This window comes from Hypomesus transpacificus, chromosome 10, assembly GCF_021917145.1.
Source record: "Hypomesus transpacificus isolate Combined female chromosome 10, fHypTra1, whole genome shotgun sequence".
Classification (NCBI taxonomy): domain Eukaryota; kingdom Metazoa; phylum Chordata; class Actinopteri; order Osmeriformes; family Osmeridae; genus Hypomesus; species Hypomesus transpacificus.
Window position 1 is genome coordinate 6,662,452 of NC_061069.1, and position 19,242 is coordinate 6,681,693.

Here is a 19,242-nt window from a genome sequence, read left to right on the forward strand (position 1 = left end):
TTCCTCCAATCCACTTCCATAAAGAAAAGGGATCCACAATTAGCTTCTGCTTGCTAGGCACTTTGCAACAGATATAAGGAGTCCCAAAGATCAGCATCCATGGACAGACACAGCAGCTTCAACTTCTGTGGTAAGATACTCTTCTTTGCATCCTTTATTCACATGGCCTTCACGTTATGACACATTACATTATTATTTGTATTAATATTGACATATATATCACTTTGTGAAGTTAGACTGTGCATTCTATTCAATTTGATCCTTTCTGAGCTGAGTGGTTGGCATGGGTGTACTATCCATATTCATATTACTATTGTTACTTTCAAATATTTGACAGCATCATCAGAGTCTAATTCATCTAGGAGGGGAAAACCAGGTGAGACATGGTTTGATATTACGAACACACTTGTATAGACGGTTCATTTTTAGACTGAGTGGGGAAATATTATTAGTATTGTTTAGCCTTATTTTAGTATTAGTGTACAATACCAAATGGATCTTTCAATTTAATTAGCTTATTTATGTCTGTCATCTTTGTCTTCCAGTGAGCCGTCACCATGAGTACGGACGCGGAGATGGCCCAATATGGCAAGGCCGCCATTTATCTTCGTAAGCCTGAGAGGGAGAGGATTGAGGCTCAGGCTGCACCATTTGATGCTAAGAATGCCTGCTATGTACCTGATGTCAAGGAGCTGTACCTCAAGGGACTGGTTATTAAGAGAGATGGCGGGAAGTGCGATGTGAAAATCCTTGTCACTGAGGAGGTAAGAGGATAAATGTTTGTGGTCATAACCAAGTGAGTATGTATAGCAAAACAAATGTACAGTAGCAACACATTTGACTGTGTGCAAAAGCCTATCGGCTTGTCAACTGTTCAATTTCAGTTAGCTTAATAAAACTCACTCCTTTTGGCATTTAGTCAAGTCCTATTAAAATGAATTTAGTCTTTACTCATGTTTCCTCATTTTTCAGATAATTAATATTTGTACATGTTTTTGACATATGTCAGGTTAAAACCTTCAAAGATGAGCAAATAGATCAGATGAACCCTCCTAAGTATGACAAGATTGAGGACATGGCCATGATGACCTACCTCAATGAAGCTTCTGTCCTGTACAACCTCAAAGAGCGTTATGCTGCATGGATGATCTACGTAAGAAAATGACACATGAGCTATCTTAAGAGAGCCAACCAGACCAGAAACAATACCATAATAGAACATACTGTCACTTTTAACAGCTACATTTTCCTTTACCCTCTCATCACACACAGACCTACTCTGGGCTCTTCTGTGCCACGGTGAACCCCTACAAGATGCTCCCTGTGTATGACATGGAAGTGGTCAACGCCTACAGAGGGAAGAAGCGTATGGAGGCTCCACCCCATATCTTCTCCGTCTCTGACAACGCTTATCAGTTCATGTTGACAGGTATGGATGGATGGATGAGCAAATTGATTTATGGACTGACTGACTTGTCTGGTGAAGTAAAGTTGGCCAACAGAATAAATAGATGGATGGACAAACAGATAGATGGATAAGATGATAGAATAATAGATTTATAGTTACGTGGATAAATGGGGAGGGGTATGCATTTTTCGTTTACATAATTCATGCTCTCCACTTCCAGATAGGGAGAACCAGTCCGTCCTGATCACGTAAGTTTAACATTTAAAATGTATATCTATTAGACTATATTCAAGGTTTGAAACAATAATGGAGCAGGATTTTTTTGTTTCAGTACATGAGGTATGATCTTTTCAGCAAAATAAAGTTTTGTTACCTATAAACATGTTGTTTAAGTAAATGAGTCCCTCTGACTCAGAGCTAGTGGAATGTCTATTCATATTTTCTGGAGCTGGCCACTACTTTCCAACCAATTCTGTTCCAGCAATCCTGCTAAATAGTATTGCCTTTGGCTTATTTTGTGTCAGTCATACTCAAGCTGGAGAAAAGAGTTGGAGTTCAGACTAATATAGGGGGCGCTGTGTCTCTTAACTTAAATGTTACCTAGTGCAGGGACATATTCATTTATTCATTTCATTTACCTAATATGTCCTAATATGTATCACGAGTAAGACATTCACCAATACTTTGAGTTCTTTTAGATTTGACTAAAAAACTTTTTCATCAACCAGTGGAGAATCTGGTGCTGGAAAGACTGTCAACACCAAACGTGTCATTCAGTACTTCGCAACAATTGCTGTTTCTGGAGGTGAAAAGAAGAAAGAACAAACACCTGGCAAAATGCAGGTAAGTTCTAACATACAGAAGGAAATGTTAAGATTCAGTATTAGATGTGTACTCCTCTATTCAAACAGGCCCCAGATTTTGTCCAATGGTCAACAAATTTGCCACAGATGATCTTTAGACCAGGCCTCACAAAGATATGATGTGCCTTTTCTTTTTTCAAAACCGTTTGTCCGCCACAGCCAATCAAAATTGTGGGTTAACTGTCAAACAGGAAGTTGGGGTGAAACAGCAAATCTATGATATATTCACGCCCAAACTTGATATGTCTCCGGAACCCAATTCTGAGAATGTCCAAAACATATTTTAGTGTAATTATACCTGCTTGGCCCACTCTGTTTCCAGTTATTTTTGTCTTTGTCTTAAATTGTGTGGTTGATGATTGTTTTATTGAATGGAGATTCAAGTTCTTATTTCTGCCTAATATAAGTTTAAATGTATACATTTTGAATATAAATGTTTAAAGCTATTATGAAGTGAAGCTTTCCAGGACTAGAGAAAAATAATAAATGTTCGAAAGACGAACGTTATCAGACTAAACAAGCCAACTGGTTTGTCTCTCTTCAGGGTTCTCTTGAGGATCAGATCATTGCAGCTAACCCTCTACTGGAGGCCTACGGTAATGCCAAGACAGTGAGGAACGACAACTCGTCTCGCTTTGTAAGTCTGACAAGCATATTTACTGTACATCTTCACACTTATTATTATGATTATATTCCTATACTGCATATAATAATGCATTTGTATTATGAATCAAAAAAGCATAATAATGAATGTTGAGAGATTAATGCTTTCCTCACCATCATACCTTTTTAGGGTAAATTCATCAGGATTCACTTCCACACTACCGGCAAACTGGCTAGTGCTGATATTGAGACTTGTAAGTTGACTTTGATTAATTGCTGTTGGTGTCGATATACAATCGATTCTAAATATTCTCTCTCCCATCTGTCTCTCTCTCTCTTTCTCTCTCTCAATTTTATTCAACCCTCACAGACCTGCTAGAAAAGTCCAGAGTGAGCTTCCAGCTGCCTGATGAGAGAGGCTACCACATCTTCTACCAGATGATGACCAACCACAAGCCTGAGCTTGTTGGTAAGTCACTGCAGAGCTTAAAGGAATAATATGATTTAGTTTTCAGCATTTGCTCCTTTGCCCTCTCATTGAAGGTACAACATTTCACCTTTTTACCTTTAACTAGATTCAGGTGATAATCATTTTAGTTTTGTGTCTCCACAGAAATGTGTCTTATCACCACCAACCCCTATGACTATCCCATGATCAGCCAGGGTCAGATCACTGTGGCCAGTATTGATGACAAGGTTGAGCTTGATGCCACAGATGTAAGTCACTAAAAGGATTCAACTTGAAAATCATAATGTATTGGTGGTTTAATGTAAACTTGCTTTCCCCATCCAGGATGCTATTGACATCTTGGGCTTCACCGCTGAAGAGAAGATGAGCATCTACAAGCTGACTGGTGCTGTCATGCACCACGGCAATATGAAATTCAAGCAGAAGCAGCGTGAGGAGCAGGCTGAGCCAGATGGCACAGATGGTGAGTCTGACATTTAATCCAAAAGTTCTTACTGTAATCCCTAACCATTTTACTATTTAACTATTGCACTATTGAACCTATTTGTGATAAACCTGCATTCTGATGCTCATTGCTCTTTTCCCTCCCCAGTGGCTGATAAAATCGGTTACCTTCTGGGTCTGAACTCAGCTGACATGCTGAAAGCCCTGTGCTACCCCAGAGTGAAGGTCGGCAATGAGTATGTGACCAAGGGTCAGACAGTGCCTCAGGTAAGGCTTGGAAAAGCCTCCGAGCTTCGTTTTCCTACAATATATATACATATTTGTTATACTTGATATGCTGTTACAAGTGCAGTGGGATAGTATATGTATATTTATGAAATCATTAATACGTAATGTGACACAGGTGAACAATTCTGTGAGCGCTTTGGCCAAATCCATCTATGAGAGGATGTTCTTGTGGATGGTCGTCCGCATCAACCAGATGTTGGACACCAAGCAGCAAAGGAACTACTACATCGGTGTACTTGACATTGCTGGATTTGAGATCTTTGACGTGAGTTTGAGATTGGTCAAAGATTATTTGAAATTAATTAGCAAGTGGTTGATTTTGCGTATCAGGAAACCATACAGAAAGTATCTACTATAAATTAAGTGCAGGTGAAGTAAGAATATAATACAGTATGGGTGGATAGCTCAATGAAGTTCTCCCAAACTGAAAATCCATAGTACAACAGCATGGAGCAGTTGTGCATCAACTTCACCAATGAGAAACTGCAACAGTTCTTCAACCACACCATGTTCGTCCTGGAGCAAGAGGAGTACAAGAAGGAGGGCATTGTCTGGGCTTTCATTGACTTTGGCATGGACTTGGCTGCCTGCATTGAGCTTATTGAGAAGGTGAGCTTTCTAGTAAAACTATTGATGTACAGTATATCATCATTGATTTTACACAATGCCAAGGATACAGCAAGGATATAATTCGATTGATGAGGTGCTTTAATAAGTTGACATATTTCATTGTAATTATAACTGAGTTAATAATTATAGTTATATAATGTACGCTTACTTCTGCAAAATACATTTAGCATACAAATATTTTTCTACGCAGCCAATGGGCATTTTCTCCATCCTTGAAGAGGAGTGCATGTTCCCCAAGGCTTCAGACACCTCCTTCAAGAATAAGCTGTATGACCAACATCTTGGAAAGACTAAAGCATTTGAGAAGCCTAAACCAGTAAAGGGCAAAGCAGAAGCCCACTTCTCCCTGGTCCACTATGCTGGTATAGTAGACTACAATATCACTGGATGGCTGGAAAAGAACAAGGATCCCCTGAATGACTCTGTGATTCAGCTGTATGGGAAGTCTTCTGTCAAACTGCTGGCCAACATTTATGTTGCTCCCCCACCTGAGGGTTAGTATTGTTATATTGACAGTTCAGGCATGACAAACAGCAAAAAATGTATTCATAATAAAAAATTAAACCATTCCTGTTAATGATCTCCAATCTGTCGTATCTGTTCAACAGATACAACAAAGAAAGGAGGCAAGAAGAAGGGAGGTTCCATGCAGACTGTGTCTTCTCAGTTCAGAGTGAGTAGACTTTTTATAATGTTTTAAAACAACTGAATAACTTTAAATTATTGTTTTGAAGATATAATTTGCAAAAACCTTACAGGAGAATTTGGGAAAGCTGATGACCAACTTGAGGAGCACCCACCCTCATTTTGTGCGTTGCCTGATTCCCAATGAGTCAAAGACTCCAGGTATAACAGAACCCATAATTTTACTCTGATGTGAATATAATACATTCGCCAATTGTAACTCTAACTATTGAAACCAGGTCTGATGGAGAACTTCCTGGTCATCCACCAGCTGAGGTGTAATGGTGTGCTGGAGGGTATTAGGATCTGCAGAAAGGGCTTCCCCAGCAGAATCCTCTATGCTGACTTCAAGCAGAGGTACTGACACACATGCATAATTAAGTTTTTTTTTTATTATAATACAGGTACAGTAATATAGGTAGACAGAAAAATGTACAGTAATAATCAAAATGTCTCTCTTTACAGATACAAAGTATTGAATGCTGCTGTAATCCCCGAAGGCCAGTTCATTGACAACAAGAAGGCTTCTGAGAAGCTGCTTGGGTCAATTGATGTAGATCATGAGGAGTACAAGTTTGGACACACCAAGGTAACAAACCAGATACACTCTTAATGATGCGATACAAGCAACTTTATTGTAAATAGTCTGCAAACAGTGCATTGGCCTATATTTGATTAGATGAACAGTCACTTTGAGAGCAATATGTGAATCTGTTTTAGTCATCTTTTAATGTTCAGTTTTGTATTCTCCCTATGCCTCAGGTGTTCTTCAAAGCTGGTCTGCTTGGTGTCCTTGAGGAGATGAGAGATGAGAAGCTTGCTAATCTGGTAACCATGACGCAGGCTCTTGGCCGTGGATACGTGATGAGGAAGGAGTTTGCCAAGATGATGGAGAGGAGGTGAGATGGAGAAGATACAAGGAAAAATCTGGATTCAGGTTTTTGCATTCAAACCATGTTTTTAGGGAGTGATTCAACGATGAAGCTATTGTTAGATTAATGATGTGAACTTGTAATTTTGAATTTATGGATATATTGAACTTTATGGAATTGTGATAGATTTTACATGTAGGAATGGGTTAGTGTGATGATTTAATTACATCCTTTTGTATCCAGCTAACCAAGTACTGTCTTTATCTTTCTTTATCAGAGAGGCTGTCTACACCATCCAGTACAATGTCCGCTCATTCATGAATGTAAAACACTGGCCATGGATGAAGGTCTATTACAAGATCAAACCTCTCCTGCAAAGTGCTGAGACTGAGAAGGAGCTGGCCAACATGAAGGAAGACTATGAGAAATGTAAAGTTGCTCTTACCAAGGCTGAGGCTCGCAAGAAGGAGCTGGAAGAGAAGATGGTGTCCATACTGCAGGAGAGGAATGATCTGTCTCTCCAAGTTGCTTCTGTAAGTGAAATACATATTCATGTGTGAAAGCATACTGTACAGTGCCTAAAACAATGACTAAACATATAAAATAAAACATTTCAACAGTCAATGCTAATCAATATTTGTACTTTTCTTTTACTTTTCTCATTTCAGGAATCAGAGAATCTGAATGATGCTGAGGAGAGATGTGAGGGTCTGATCAAGAGCAAGATCCAGCTGGAGGCCAAACTCAAAGAGACAACCGAAAGGCTGGAGGATGAAGAGGAGATGAATGCTGAGCTGACAGCCAAGAAGAGGAAGCTGGAGGATGAGTGCTCTGAGCTGAAGAAGGACATTGATGATCTGGAGCTTACCCTGGCCAAAGTGGAGAAGGAGAAACACGCCACAGAAAACAAGGTATCAACATCTCACCAATATCCAAGCAGTAGTTTGTTCAGAAACACCAAACAATGGTTTTGACTTGAACTAACTTTGTCTTGTCCAGGTTAAAAACCTGACTGAGGAGATGTCATCTCAAGATGAAACTGTTGCCAAGCTGACCAAGGAGAAGAAAGCCCTGCAAGAGGCCCACCAGCAGACACTGGATGACCTGCAGGCAGAGGAGGACAAAGTCAACACTCTGACCAAGGCCAAGACCAAGCTGGAACAACAAGTTGATGATGTGAGTTGAGTTAGAAGAATCATTCTTGCACATTTTTCATTTAGAAAATGTATTTAAACTTTTCATGTGCTAGCCTAGATTTTAACATAGCTTGAACATTCCCTTTTTGAGATCAGGGATTCAGATTGACAGCCCAAAATTATTGTTTTAATAATAATATTAATAATAATAATAATTGTATTATACCATCATATGGTTAAGTAGTAGTGATAACTATCAACCCTTTACATTGAGGTTACCTTAACTACGATACAATTAGTAACAACATTGTAGTTACAAACTGTTGTAACATTTGCAGCTGTAGTTTAGTTTTCAAGATATTATACAATGAAAACTTTGTATTAGTTGTAACCTTTACAACCCTCCCCAATACTTTGCCTTACACGTTATTTTAATTTAAACATACAGTATACCACAAATACTTAATACCCTTTAAGGACATATCAATTCCTATGTACCTACTTAACTTTCACAATGAGTATTGCTATGTAGTTAATTGGTAGTTAATGTAACCTCAATGTAAATGTTACCCAACTGTTTTTTTGTCCTCCAGCTTGAAGGTTCTCTGGAGCAAGAGAAGAAGCTCCGTATGGACCTTGAGAGAGGCAAGAGAAAGCTGGAGGGAGACCTGAAACTGGCCCAGGAGTCCTTAATGGACCTGGAGAACGACAAGCAGCAATCTGATGAAAAGATCAAGAAGTAAGTGTTTTGATACACTATACAGTATAGATGTAGACATACATAATTTGACATTATTTGAGATATTCTTGTCTGACTTTTTAAATTGTTTAAAAAAGACTATCCCCTTATGGAGTTGATGTGTTTGACTTTCCCCTCATAATAACACAGTAACTAAACATCTGACATGTATTCTTTTGTGCATAATAGAAAAGACTTTGAGACCAGCCAGCTCCTCAGCAAGATTGAGGATGAGCAGTCTCTGGGTGTCCAGCTGCAGAAGAAGATCAAGGAGCTCCAGGTGCGCTGTAGTTACTATGCCCATGTATAGGGATATTCAACTTTTTTTCACTGGAAATACTACATTTGACAATAGCTGTTTGCCAGAGTTCATGACGTCCTGAGGTGAGGAAATTCCTTATTTTGTTTAAGAATTTAATTAGCAGCTAAACAATATTTGACATCTACTGTAGGCTCGTATTGAAGAGCTGGAGGAGGAGATTGAGGCTGAGCGTGCTGCCAGGGCCAAGGTGGAAAAGCAGAGGGCCGATCTGTCCAGGGAACTTGAGGAGATCAGTGAGAGGCTGGAGGAGGCTGGAGGCGCCACAGCAGCTCAGATTGATATGAACAAGAAGCGAGAGGCTGAGTTCCAGAAGCTGAGACGTGACCTGGAGGAGTCCACCCTGCAGCATGAGTCCACAGCCTCAGCCCTGAGGAAGAAGCAGGCTGACAGTGTGGCAGAGCTGGGGGAGCAAATCGACAACCTGCAGCGCGTCAAACAGAAGCTGGAGAAAGAGAAGAGTGAATTCAAGATGGAGATTGACGACCTCTCCTCCAACATGGAGGCGGTTGCCAAGTCTAAGGTCAGTGATAACAAATACACAATCACATAATCAGACCAAATGGTGGGATGGCAAGATTAGGGTTTAGGTAGTCTCAGGATCAAGATCTGAAATCTGACATCTTGTCAATCTCCAAAGTTTTCTGTTACAATTCATAACATTACATTGACTCCTATCCATGTGAGCGTTTAGTCTTTGTCATGCATACATGGGAGATGCTACATGTTTCCAATTCCATACAGTACAGTATGTGTTAAAAAGCTTATGCATTTCTTAATTTATAGTTTGGTAAAGTGAAGAAAAATAAACCAATCCATACACTGTCTGCATTTAGCTGGTTATGAATCAGGAAACAGTGTATGTAAAACATGATCTTTGTTCTGCAGGGCAATCTGGAGAAGATGTGTCGTACCCTTGAGGATCAGCTCAGTGAGATCAAGACCAAGAACGATGAGAATGTTCGCCAGATCAACGACATCAGTGGACAGAGAGCTAGACTCCTCACTGAGAACGGTAAAATCAGTCAAGAATAAAGCAACATTGAAGTACTTCCAATTACTGTGTACTGATTAAAGTTATAAAATACAGTACTAGTGATTTGACTTTGATGAACAATTAGCTAATGCTCCACAAAATCCAACTAAGTTGATGAGGTACTCTTAAAGAAAGAAAACTCTGATTTTATCGACTCCCCACAGGTGAGTTTGGTCGCCAGCTGGAGGAGAAGGAAGCCCTGGTGTCCCAGCTGACCAGAGGCAAGCAGGCCTACACCCAGCAGATTGAGGAGCTCAAGAGGCATGTTGAGGAGGAGGTCAAGGTAATTCTCAAACCTGAAGAAAAATACAAAAGGTTTACCATTGATCCACAGGCCCACTGAGCTAAACAGTAAGGCAGTGCCTGTTTGGATATTTTACCAGTCCATATCTGTATCTCAATATCTTATCAGTAAGGAATCAAATCTAAACGCATCACCCTGTAGTTCTCATTGATCAAGTCAACACAGCTGCCCTTTTTTATTTCCCTTTAAGGCTAAGAATGCCCTGGCCCATGGTGTCCAATCTGCCCGCCACGACTGTGACCTGCTGAGGGAGCAGTTTGAGGAGGAGCAGGAGGCCAAGGCAGAGCTACAACGTGGCATGTCCAAGGCTAACTCTGAGGTGGCTCAGTGGAGGACCAAGTATGAAACTGATGCCATCCAGAGGACAGAGGAGCTGGAGGAGGCCAAGTAAGTCCATGAAAGTCTGCCCTCTGGCAGCAATACACAAATGAGCCACAAGATTATTTGACATTATTGTCAATTACTGCAAGCCTGCCATCAGGACAGGACATCTTTACAATACTGCTCTTGTACCTAACAGAAAGAAGCTGGCTCAGCGTCTCCAGGATGCTGAGGAAACCATTGAGGCCACCAACTCCAAATGTGCCTCTCTGGAGAAGACCAAGCAGAGGCTGCAGGGAGAGGTGGAGGACCTCATGATTGATGTTGAGAGAGCCAATGCCCAGGCTGCAAACCTGGATAAGAAGCAGAGGAACTTTGACAAGGTAAAAAATATTGTACTACACCTGCAAATTTAAGTATACATTTTAGTTTTGAGGCAGTCACTGTTTGAAACATGCAGTTGAATGGCGTACAAGATAGACCTTCAGTTGTTTGTTGTATGAATTGCTGCTGTGGTACTTTGGTAGGTTCTTGCAGAGTGGAAGCAGAAGTTTGAGGAGGGCCAGGCTGAGCTGGAGGGAGCTCAGAAGGAGACTCGTTCTCTCAGCACAGAGCTCTTCAAGATGAAGAACTCCTATGAGGAGGCTCTTGACCATCTGGAGACTCTAAAGAGAGAGAACAAGAACTTGCAACGTGAGATAAATATTGTGTGTGGTGCTTTATACAGTATACTTAAGTAGTGTGCAATCCCATGTAATGGTGATTCCAAATGTTTTTTTTCTAATCAGAGGAGATCTCTGACCTGACCGAGCAGATCGGAGAGACTGGCAAGAGCATCCATGAGCTGGAGAAGGCCAAGAAGACAGTGGAGACAGAGAAGTCTGAGATCCAGACGGCTCTGGAGGAGGCTGAGGTACAACAACTACCATTTTATGATAAATATGAGTATGCTGTAGAATTCCTCAATACTGGTAAGATGATCACATGTAAATGTTTCTTTATTCAGGGAACCCTGGAGCATGAAGAGTCCAAGATTCTGCGTGTGCAGCTGGAGCTGAACCAGATCAAGGGTGAGGTGGACAGAAAGCTGGCAGAGAAGGATGAGGAGATGGAGCAGATCAAGAGGAACAGCCAGAGAGTGCTGGACTCCATGCAGAGCACCCTGGACTCTGAGATCCGTAGCAGGAATGATGCTCTGAGAATAAAGAAGAAGATGGAGGGAGACCTGAATGAGATGGAGATCCAGCTGAGCCATGCTAACCGCCAGGCTGCTGAGTCCCAGAAGCAGCTGAGGAATGTTCAGGCGCAACTCAAGGTACTGTGATTGTTGGCAATAGTCTTACAGTACATAAACTATATTTTATTAGTATACAAAAGTATATGGACACCTGAACATCACACATGAGTTTATTGTATGTTTCATTCCAAAACTACAGGCTACAGGATTTTTAATGGAAATACCCACCAAACCCACCAAAGCTACAGCCGCGTAAATCGGAGAATCGAATTGTTTACAAACAGTTAAATGTCTTTCAAATACGCATTCATTAATAAACAAACTATTACACTTTAAAGGAGTGCGCTGTAAGCATCTGGTTAAAGGCAATTATTGCTCACTCAGACAGCTAGTGACCAACAGGAAACCCCCAATGATCTGTCAATCACTTCCTGCTTTGCACCCAACCCTTCAGTGTGACATTAAACAGTAACTTAACAGACCAGAAAATCCAACACATTCCAATTTAACAGTAATAAAAAATAATGATTTTCAAAATGTTATTTTTTCACCCACAGTGAACATTTGCTATTATACATTGGTATAGAAAATACACTCTGTACATGGTCTTGCCACAGGATGCTCAGTTGCACCTGGATGATGCTGTTCGTGCCGCAGAGGACATGAGGGAACAGGCTGCCATGGTGGAACGTAGAAATGGTCTGATGATGGCTGAGATTGAGGAGTTGAGAGTTGCTCTGGAGCAATCAGAGAGAGGCCGCAAAGTGGCTGAGCAGGAGCTGGTGGACGCCAGTGAGAGAGTGGGACTGCTGCATTCCCAGGTGTGGAAAACATCCACAATCACACACACACACATACACATACATATAAGAAAAACTAAAGAAAAACTAACTGTTAATGTTGACTCCTACTCCTCCTCCAGAACACCAGCCTGTTGAACACCAAGAAGAAGCTTGAGTCTGACCTTGTTCAGGTGCAGGGAGAGGTGGAAGACATTGTCCAGGAGGCCAGGAACGCTGAGGAGAAGGCCAAGAAGGCCATCACTGATGTGAGTCTGGATCACTTGAATTCATCTGTGTGCTCCCACTCTTACCACTGTTCTACTACCACTGCCACTTCCCCACTGTTCTAAAATATATTGTTCTACTAAAACAATTTAAAGGTAATGCCATTATACAGTAGTTAGCATCTGTGTACTGTATCTAACATGTATGTTAAACAGGAACTACCTTCCACCCCTATTTGTATAATAGTAATATATATATATATGGTATTGCCTTTTGCCCTCACAAAATATCAATGAACAGCCATTATAGCTACTATATGCTGGCTCACCTAGCTTTACTGCATCTCCTCATGTCTGATCTATTCTGTGGTTGTATTATTTTACTGTTGCAGGCGGCCATGATGGCAGAAGAGCTGAAGAAGGAGCAGGACACCAGCTCTCACCTTGAGAGGATGAAGAAGAACCTTGAAGTGACAGTCAAGGACCTGCAGCACCGTCTGGATGAGGCAGAGAACCTAGCCATGAAGGGTGGCAAGAAGCAGCTCCAGAAACTGGAGTCCAGGGTGAGTTGATAGTCACTGATTGACCTCAAATGCTTCTATACAGTATTTTGTACGCAATGTAATTGATTTGAGTATTTTGTGTGTCTTCACTGTAAACCCTAATAAAACCCTTTTATCCATGATTTCATGAGTGGTAGATTACACAGGTTCACTCATGAGTTCCTGTTCTCCACCCAGGTGCGTGAGCTGGAGACTGAAGTTGATGCCGAACAGAGGAGAGGAGCAGATGCAGTCAAGGGAGTCCGCAAGTATGAACGTAGAGTCAAGGAGCTGACATACCAGGTAACAACACTCAGTAAAAATCTGCATATTTTGATAAAACAATAGGCTTACATGTTGATACAAATAATTTTGTGTTTACCTCATCATCTGCTTCAGACTGAGGAGGATAAGAAAAATGTAACCAGACTTCAGGACCTGGTGGATAAGCTGCAACTTAAAGTGAAGGCTTACAAGAGACAAGCTGAGGAGGCGGTGAGTCATTCATTAATTAATATAAATGTAATATTACAGAATTAGACTTTACAAAGTAAAATATTAATTAGTTAATTAATTAATTACTAATCAGCCTTTTTAAAATGTGATTGCCATTCTGCTAATCTTTAAACCTGCCAACAATGTCACCCAGGAGGAGCAGTCCAACTCCCACATGTCTAAGTTCAGGAAGGTTCAGCATGAGCTGGAGGAGGCTGAGGAGCGTGCCGACATCGCTGAGTCTCAAGTCAACAAGCTCAGAGCCAAGAGCCGTGAGGCCGGAAAGGTAAAGAGATGATGCTGACTTATACTACTGGAACCTTATTAACACCATTTCAAGTGTGGTAGCACTTAATTTCATGTACTGTAGCATCCAATAACCGTTAAGTTGCAGCAGACCACTATGTGCATTTATCCTTCAGGTGTGATTTGCCAGCTCTAAGCTCTATTATTCCATGACGTCCAATTGCCACACTATACAGACTTTTACATTTGACTTTTTTTTATGTATATTTGCCAAAACAAGGTTTCACTAATAGTAAGTACATTGAAGGTACCCCTAACTCTCCACTCAATTTATAGGTTGGACATTTGATGAAGTATTTCTTAAAAAGGTCAATGTGTTTAATTTAGAAAGTCCACATTTCATGTAAAATAAATGGGATTCGTAATGATCCTTCGTTCTCTCTTCCCTTCTATCAGGCAAAGGAAGCTGAATAGAAGTGACAAGAACCTGCACCAAAACATTGCTATGTTTCATAAAATATGAATTGAATGGTGATTTTTTGAACATGGTTTGAAATAAAGTACGTAGGCCTACACTATTTCATGACTTTGTGGATTTTTTAGCAAATTCAAAGTATTATGCACACAGACAAGTGTTACGATTAGCAACTCCCATACAATTTTAGCTTATGGCAATTGAGCTGTATCCAAATTACTTTCTAAAACATCTCTTATTAGTGCATTGTGATGTTTTACTGTCACTGCAAATGGAATGATGATTAAATATATGAACGATGAGAAAAATGATAGAATAATTTATGATTATCATGAAAGAGTCAACCCTTATACTAGTACAGATTGATTTTACACATTAACAATTACATTGTATACTTGTGGAGCCCAGTCCTGAGGTGCAATGGCAGCAGATGCTGTAATCGTTACATGTTCTAGTCAGGTTTTTGTACAGTGTGTCTGTGTTTCCTGTCACTGTGGGCCTCACAGCACAGTAGTACAGAGCAGAGTCTGTCACTTCAGCAGAGAAGATGATCAGATCCAAGAGTTCTGCATCTTTATCATGATTCAGAGTGATCCCCGTTTTTACTTCTCCATGCTGCATTATCAACAACTGAGGAGCTGATTTGGGGTATTGCCGATACCATTGAAGGCTGTCACCAACGGAGTATTTAACTTTGCAGGAAAGAGTAGTATGATCTCTTTCCCAAGCCATTTTAGTGTCTGCAAATGATGTAATGATATCTTCACAGTTGATACCTAAAAAACACAATCTTTTAATTTTCAGAATAAAATAGTTTTCCATTCAAATACATGTAAAATATACAATATGCCATATAGTTAGTAAAACTGTATGAAGAATGTGAAAATGATGATCTATATTGTACATATTAGAAGAAGAAAAAACGTTTGTATCTGTGAAACTTCCAGTATTGTGTCACTTACTTTTGACAGTTGTTAAAATAATAATTACATTTAGTAACATTGTTCTTGTTGTTGTGGATGTGCAGACATCTGGCATTTGAAACCGACTGATTAACATATCATTGTACTGTGTTTTATTACCCTACAGTGTGGCTCCTCCTTCTAAACTGGATAGTCTACTTCAAAAGTATGTAATAAGTACATTTTATTGGGATTTTCCTACTTCATCACAATTTAAGAAGGAAATCAGTGTACTTACTTACTTACTTACTTACTGTCAGGTTTTTGCACAGTCTCTCTAGGCTTCCTGTTACTGTGGACCTCAGAGCACAGTAGTACACAGCAGAGTCTGTTACTTCAGCTGAAGAGATTATCAGATCAGTACGTTTAATGTTTTTCTTGTGATCAAGAGTAAATTTGTTCTTCATCGCCGTCTCCCTAAACTCCATTATCAGCAAATATGGAAATGATTTGGGATATTGGCGATACCACTGCAAAGTGTCGCCAGCAGAGTAGTTGCAGGAGAGAGTAACAGGTTTTCCCTCTGAAGCCAGAACAGAATCAGTGAATGGTGTTATTATATCCTCAGAGGTTACTGCTGTAAAGCAAATGGATACAGATTTCAACAAGACAAGCCTTAAAACGTCCAAATTGGCAGTATATGTTATAAGAGTTGTGAAATGTAAGCTGTTTGGTTGAAAATGAAAACACACATTTGAAGCTATTGCATCACTTACCTTTAAGGTTTGCCAACAGCAGAATCAAAGAAAGCAACATTTTGTCACAGAAATATTAAGATGGATGGACAGCTGAATCTGTACTTTTTTCAATGATGCGCTTCTGAATCAGGACCCTCAGTCAATATGGAAGCTTCCCCTGCAGGCAATAGAAAGAGGCACCGCACCAACAAACTAATGAATGATGATCACACAGTGTGCTCAAGTAAACAGCACCCCCTAGAGATCGTTTCTAATCAGTGTTTCCAGAGTGAATATTGTGCATATTGTCATGGTTTCCTGTCACTGTGGGCTTCTAAGCACAGGTGTAGAGAGCAGATTCTGTCACTTAAACAGAGGAGAGCACCAGGTCACTCTGCATCTTTGTGCAGAGCGATCTGCATCTTTGTGATTCAGAGTGATCCCCGTTTTCACTTCTCCATGCAGCATTATCAACAACTGAGGAGCTGATTTGGGGTATTGCCGATAATATTGAAGTCTGTCACCATGGGAGTATTTACCTTTGCAGCAAAGAGTAGTACTGTCTCCTTCCAAAACCAGTGCTTCATTAAGACATTTGGTAATGATGTCTTAAGAGGTAACACTTGCAAAGCACATGTTTTAATATATAAAGTATGTCTAGGATTTTAGGGATTGTTTTTGCGTTTTTAAGCAGTTTTATGTTGTTCTATTCCAGTCACTGTGGTCTCCAAGACATAGTAATACAGAGCAGAGTCTCACAATTCAGCTGTGGTGGTTCTACACGGGGGCCTACAGGGGCCAGTGCCCCTGTAAAAATGTCCCTGCCCCCTCTGTGGCCCCCCCCCCCTGAGCTGACTGAATAATAAAATGATTTTCTTTTTTTTACGTTGTTTTTCTTCTTTTATTAGTCATCATGAAACCAAGGAAGGGACATTGCAGCCTTTTTTGCCCCAGTAAGTAAAAAAGTGAGAGAAACATCTCAAGGTATTGAGAGAGCAGAGGAGCTGGAAGAGCCAGAGCCGTTTGTATGATTTTAATGTAAAGCAAAATTAAAGTATTTAAATAGCATTTGTTTCCGTTTTTTTATGTGCCCCTCTGATTAAACACTGGCCCCACCTTGGCCCCCCTCAGTAAAATGTGTCTAAAACCGCCACTGCCTGTTCCTTCTCTTCATCTAGTTTTATAGACGTTTGAATATGATGGAGTGCATTAACAAAGTCACTTGACTTCACAATGGGCACAATGTGTTGTGTTTTTAGTCCTGGGTATTGGCGATACCACATAAGATTGTTAGCAGTGCCATTATATTTTCAGGAGAACATGGTGCTGGTGCTTTCACCTAGTTTTGTTTGGCTCTGTAGCCTGTGATGAAACATCACCTATAAAACGTAAAATAACACAACATTTGTTTACATTTTCTGTTTAGCCTCTCACTTATTATCAACTCAATTAAATTGTAAGTTAATGGTTCATCAGCTTCTAACAGCTCCACCTGTAGACAATATAAAGTAGCACAGCATCATCCCTCCCATCCTCCATGTGAAAAGCAGAACTTCATGTAATATAATAGGTTGGACACATGTTGTTATTATGTTTGAGTCAAAATCAGATGATCTTTTGGCCTATTATTTCGAAACTTTCTTTAACTTTGTAATATTTTCCTAGCTTACCTTAATAATGACTTGCGTGCCAACACCTGGACTTCTATGTGCTGCGCGGTAATGCATCAGTTTTTTTTTTTTGGTTGAACAGCGTTGATTTGACAAGCGTTGATTGAGATACTGCATTTCTTTTTCCGGGATTATTAATCTAAATGAATGCACTGACTAATAATGTAAATTGTTAAAACTCAAACAAAAAATATTACTGAGGCACGTACCCCAGTAAAAAGGGTCAAGCGACGCCCCTGACCCAAGCCAAAATTGCAAGGTTTGCAAAATGTACCAACCCTGCCTTTAACATTTGAGCTTTCATGAATGAATTAAAATCCTGAAAATATTTCCTTATGAATGTTGTTACTGGAAGGGATTGGAAACTGTAGCATACTCTGTAGTACTATACTGATTAAATTAATCAGAACCAAACCCAGTGATGTACCAATCAAGACAGAAATTCCTAAACAATATTTTCAAAAATAAACCTAGTAGTAGATTACTCTCTGGAGAGCTCCCCCTAGGCAGATATTTTACATTTAAACCCTCTGATCGTTATAGTATCTGGAAGAGTGGTCTATTTGATTTAAGTCCAATTCAATGTCATGTGCGATGTAATGGAGGCGCCCTGAGCATAAACTGGAGTAGCCTGGAGTGGAGCCTCAACAAGCTGTTCCATAACCTCTTAAGCTTAAATGTCTGGGAGCCAGCTTGCTGGGCAGGATCCTCCACATATTTATATCTCATTGCCAGTGAATGTGTGTGTGGGCAATGGGGCATGGATTGTTGGCCACTATAAATAGAGCCAACAGTTTTCCTTTACCAAGCAAAGGACCTTGATAAAGGTCAGGAAAGCTAAACAATGCAAACAATGCAAGATATAGGATTACATTTATATACATTATGTTTATGCATTTTACAATATTTGTTCATACAGACAAAGACAGTGGAAGCTTACTTAACTTTTCATAAACGTACTTTCATTAAGAGTGGTGATGGATGAGTAATAGAGTTTAAAACAGCGCCTTAAACAACTTTAGATATGTACTGGACTGCATAGCACAGGTTAAAGTTTCACTTCAGTGAATGTCTTACCATCATCAGACAGCAGCTGCTCCTCCGTTGTCAAGATTGTTGCCACCCCTTCTTTCAATGTCATGGATGAACAACACATCCTAAAGACAATGCTATACTAAAAAAGCTTGATACATTTCCTTCAAATGTTAGTGTGAAGTGTCCAGATGTTTTTTTTCTGATTTATGAATTTATCTTCTTACTCTTCATGCTGTTTTTCATAGCTGGACCAGTCTTACATAAAGTAATAACCTCACACAACATAGCTAAAAAAAAGGTAACAACTCAAAAGGCCATATAAGTTGTTATTTAGGCTGACACTGATTTAGCTTGAATGGCAACGGCTGATATTGGGTTAGAAAGTGAGTGCTCTATGTTATTATTTTCTGTAATTATTTTGCATGTAAGACCCATGTAGGGGTGTGAAAGCACATTTATTCTTGAATATAAGTCCCCCCTGCCCACACCCCCATGTACCCCCCTCCATCCTCACAATTCTGACATTGGTTCTAATGTAGATTTACCACTGAAATATATTGCCTAGAATATATCCTGTATCTCTAAAGAGCCAATCCCTGCTTTGGACTTTATAAGGTAAATACGTTTGTTATTTGGTGGAGCCTTGCCATTACATGTGACATTTCAGATCCCGAATTAGACTTTTGCTCAGAGGATTTTTTTTATAGACCCAATCAAGTTACTGAATACAACGCTGATGCACCAGGCAGGCAAACTGATATTAAACTTGCTGATAACTGCC

The 19,242-nt window shown here is 40.0% G+C and overlaps 1 protein-coding gene and 1 gene segment (V, D, J or C); one reads left to right on the plus strand and one right to left on the minus strand.

The window, feature by feature from the left end:
• The first annotated feature begins 60 nt into the window (after nt 1-60).
• On the plus strand, nt 61-14,220 carry LOC124472650 (myosin heavy chain, fast skeletal muscle-like). The gene is made up of 41 exons (XM_047027629.1): nt 61-130; nt 338-376; nt 546-764; nt 1,010-1,153; nt 1,273-1,429; nt 1,629-1,656; nt 2,137-2,251; nt 2,816-2,908; nt 3,065-3,128; nt 3,245-3,343; nt 3,488-3,591; nt 3,668-3,806; nt 3,936-4,054; nt 4,191-4,340; nt 4,514-4,684; nt 4,896-5,199; nt 5,314-5,378; nt 5,464-5,551; nt 5,629-5,746; nt 5,855-5,978; nt 6,152-6,288; nt 6,539-6,794; nt 6,930-7,172; nt 7,261-7,437; nt 7,991-8,136; nt 8,326-8,416; nt 8,589-8,978; nt 9,344-9,470; nt 9,656-9,774; nt 9,986-10,182; nt 10,316-10,499; nt 10,644-10,809; nt 10,905-11,029; nt 11,123-11,431; nt 11,971-12,174; nt 12,276-12,401; nt 12,752-12,922; nt 13,100-13,204; nt 13,301-13,396; nt 13,551-13,682; nt 14,099-14,220. Exons 3-41 carry the CDS (start codon nt 558-560, stop codon nt 14,114-14,116), a joined length of 5,808 nt encoding a protein of 1,935 aa, XP_046883585.1. The 5' UTR covers nt 61-130; nt 338-376; nt 546-557; the 3' UTR covers nt 14,117-14,220.
• Nucleotides 14,221-14,651: 431 nt separating this feature from the next.
• Nucleotides 14,652-16,017, minus strand: LOC124472659. The segment is given in 3 exon segments: nt 14,652-14,893; nt 15,334-15,656; nt 15,796-16,017. Coding segments are annotated over 3 exon segments (516 nt in total).
• Between the last annotated feature and the right edge of the window lie 3,225 nt (nt 16,018-19,242).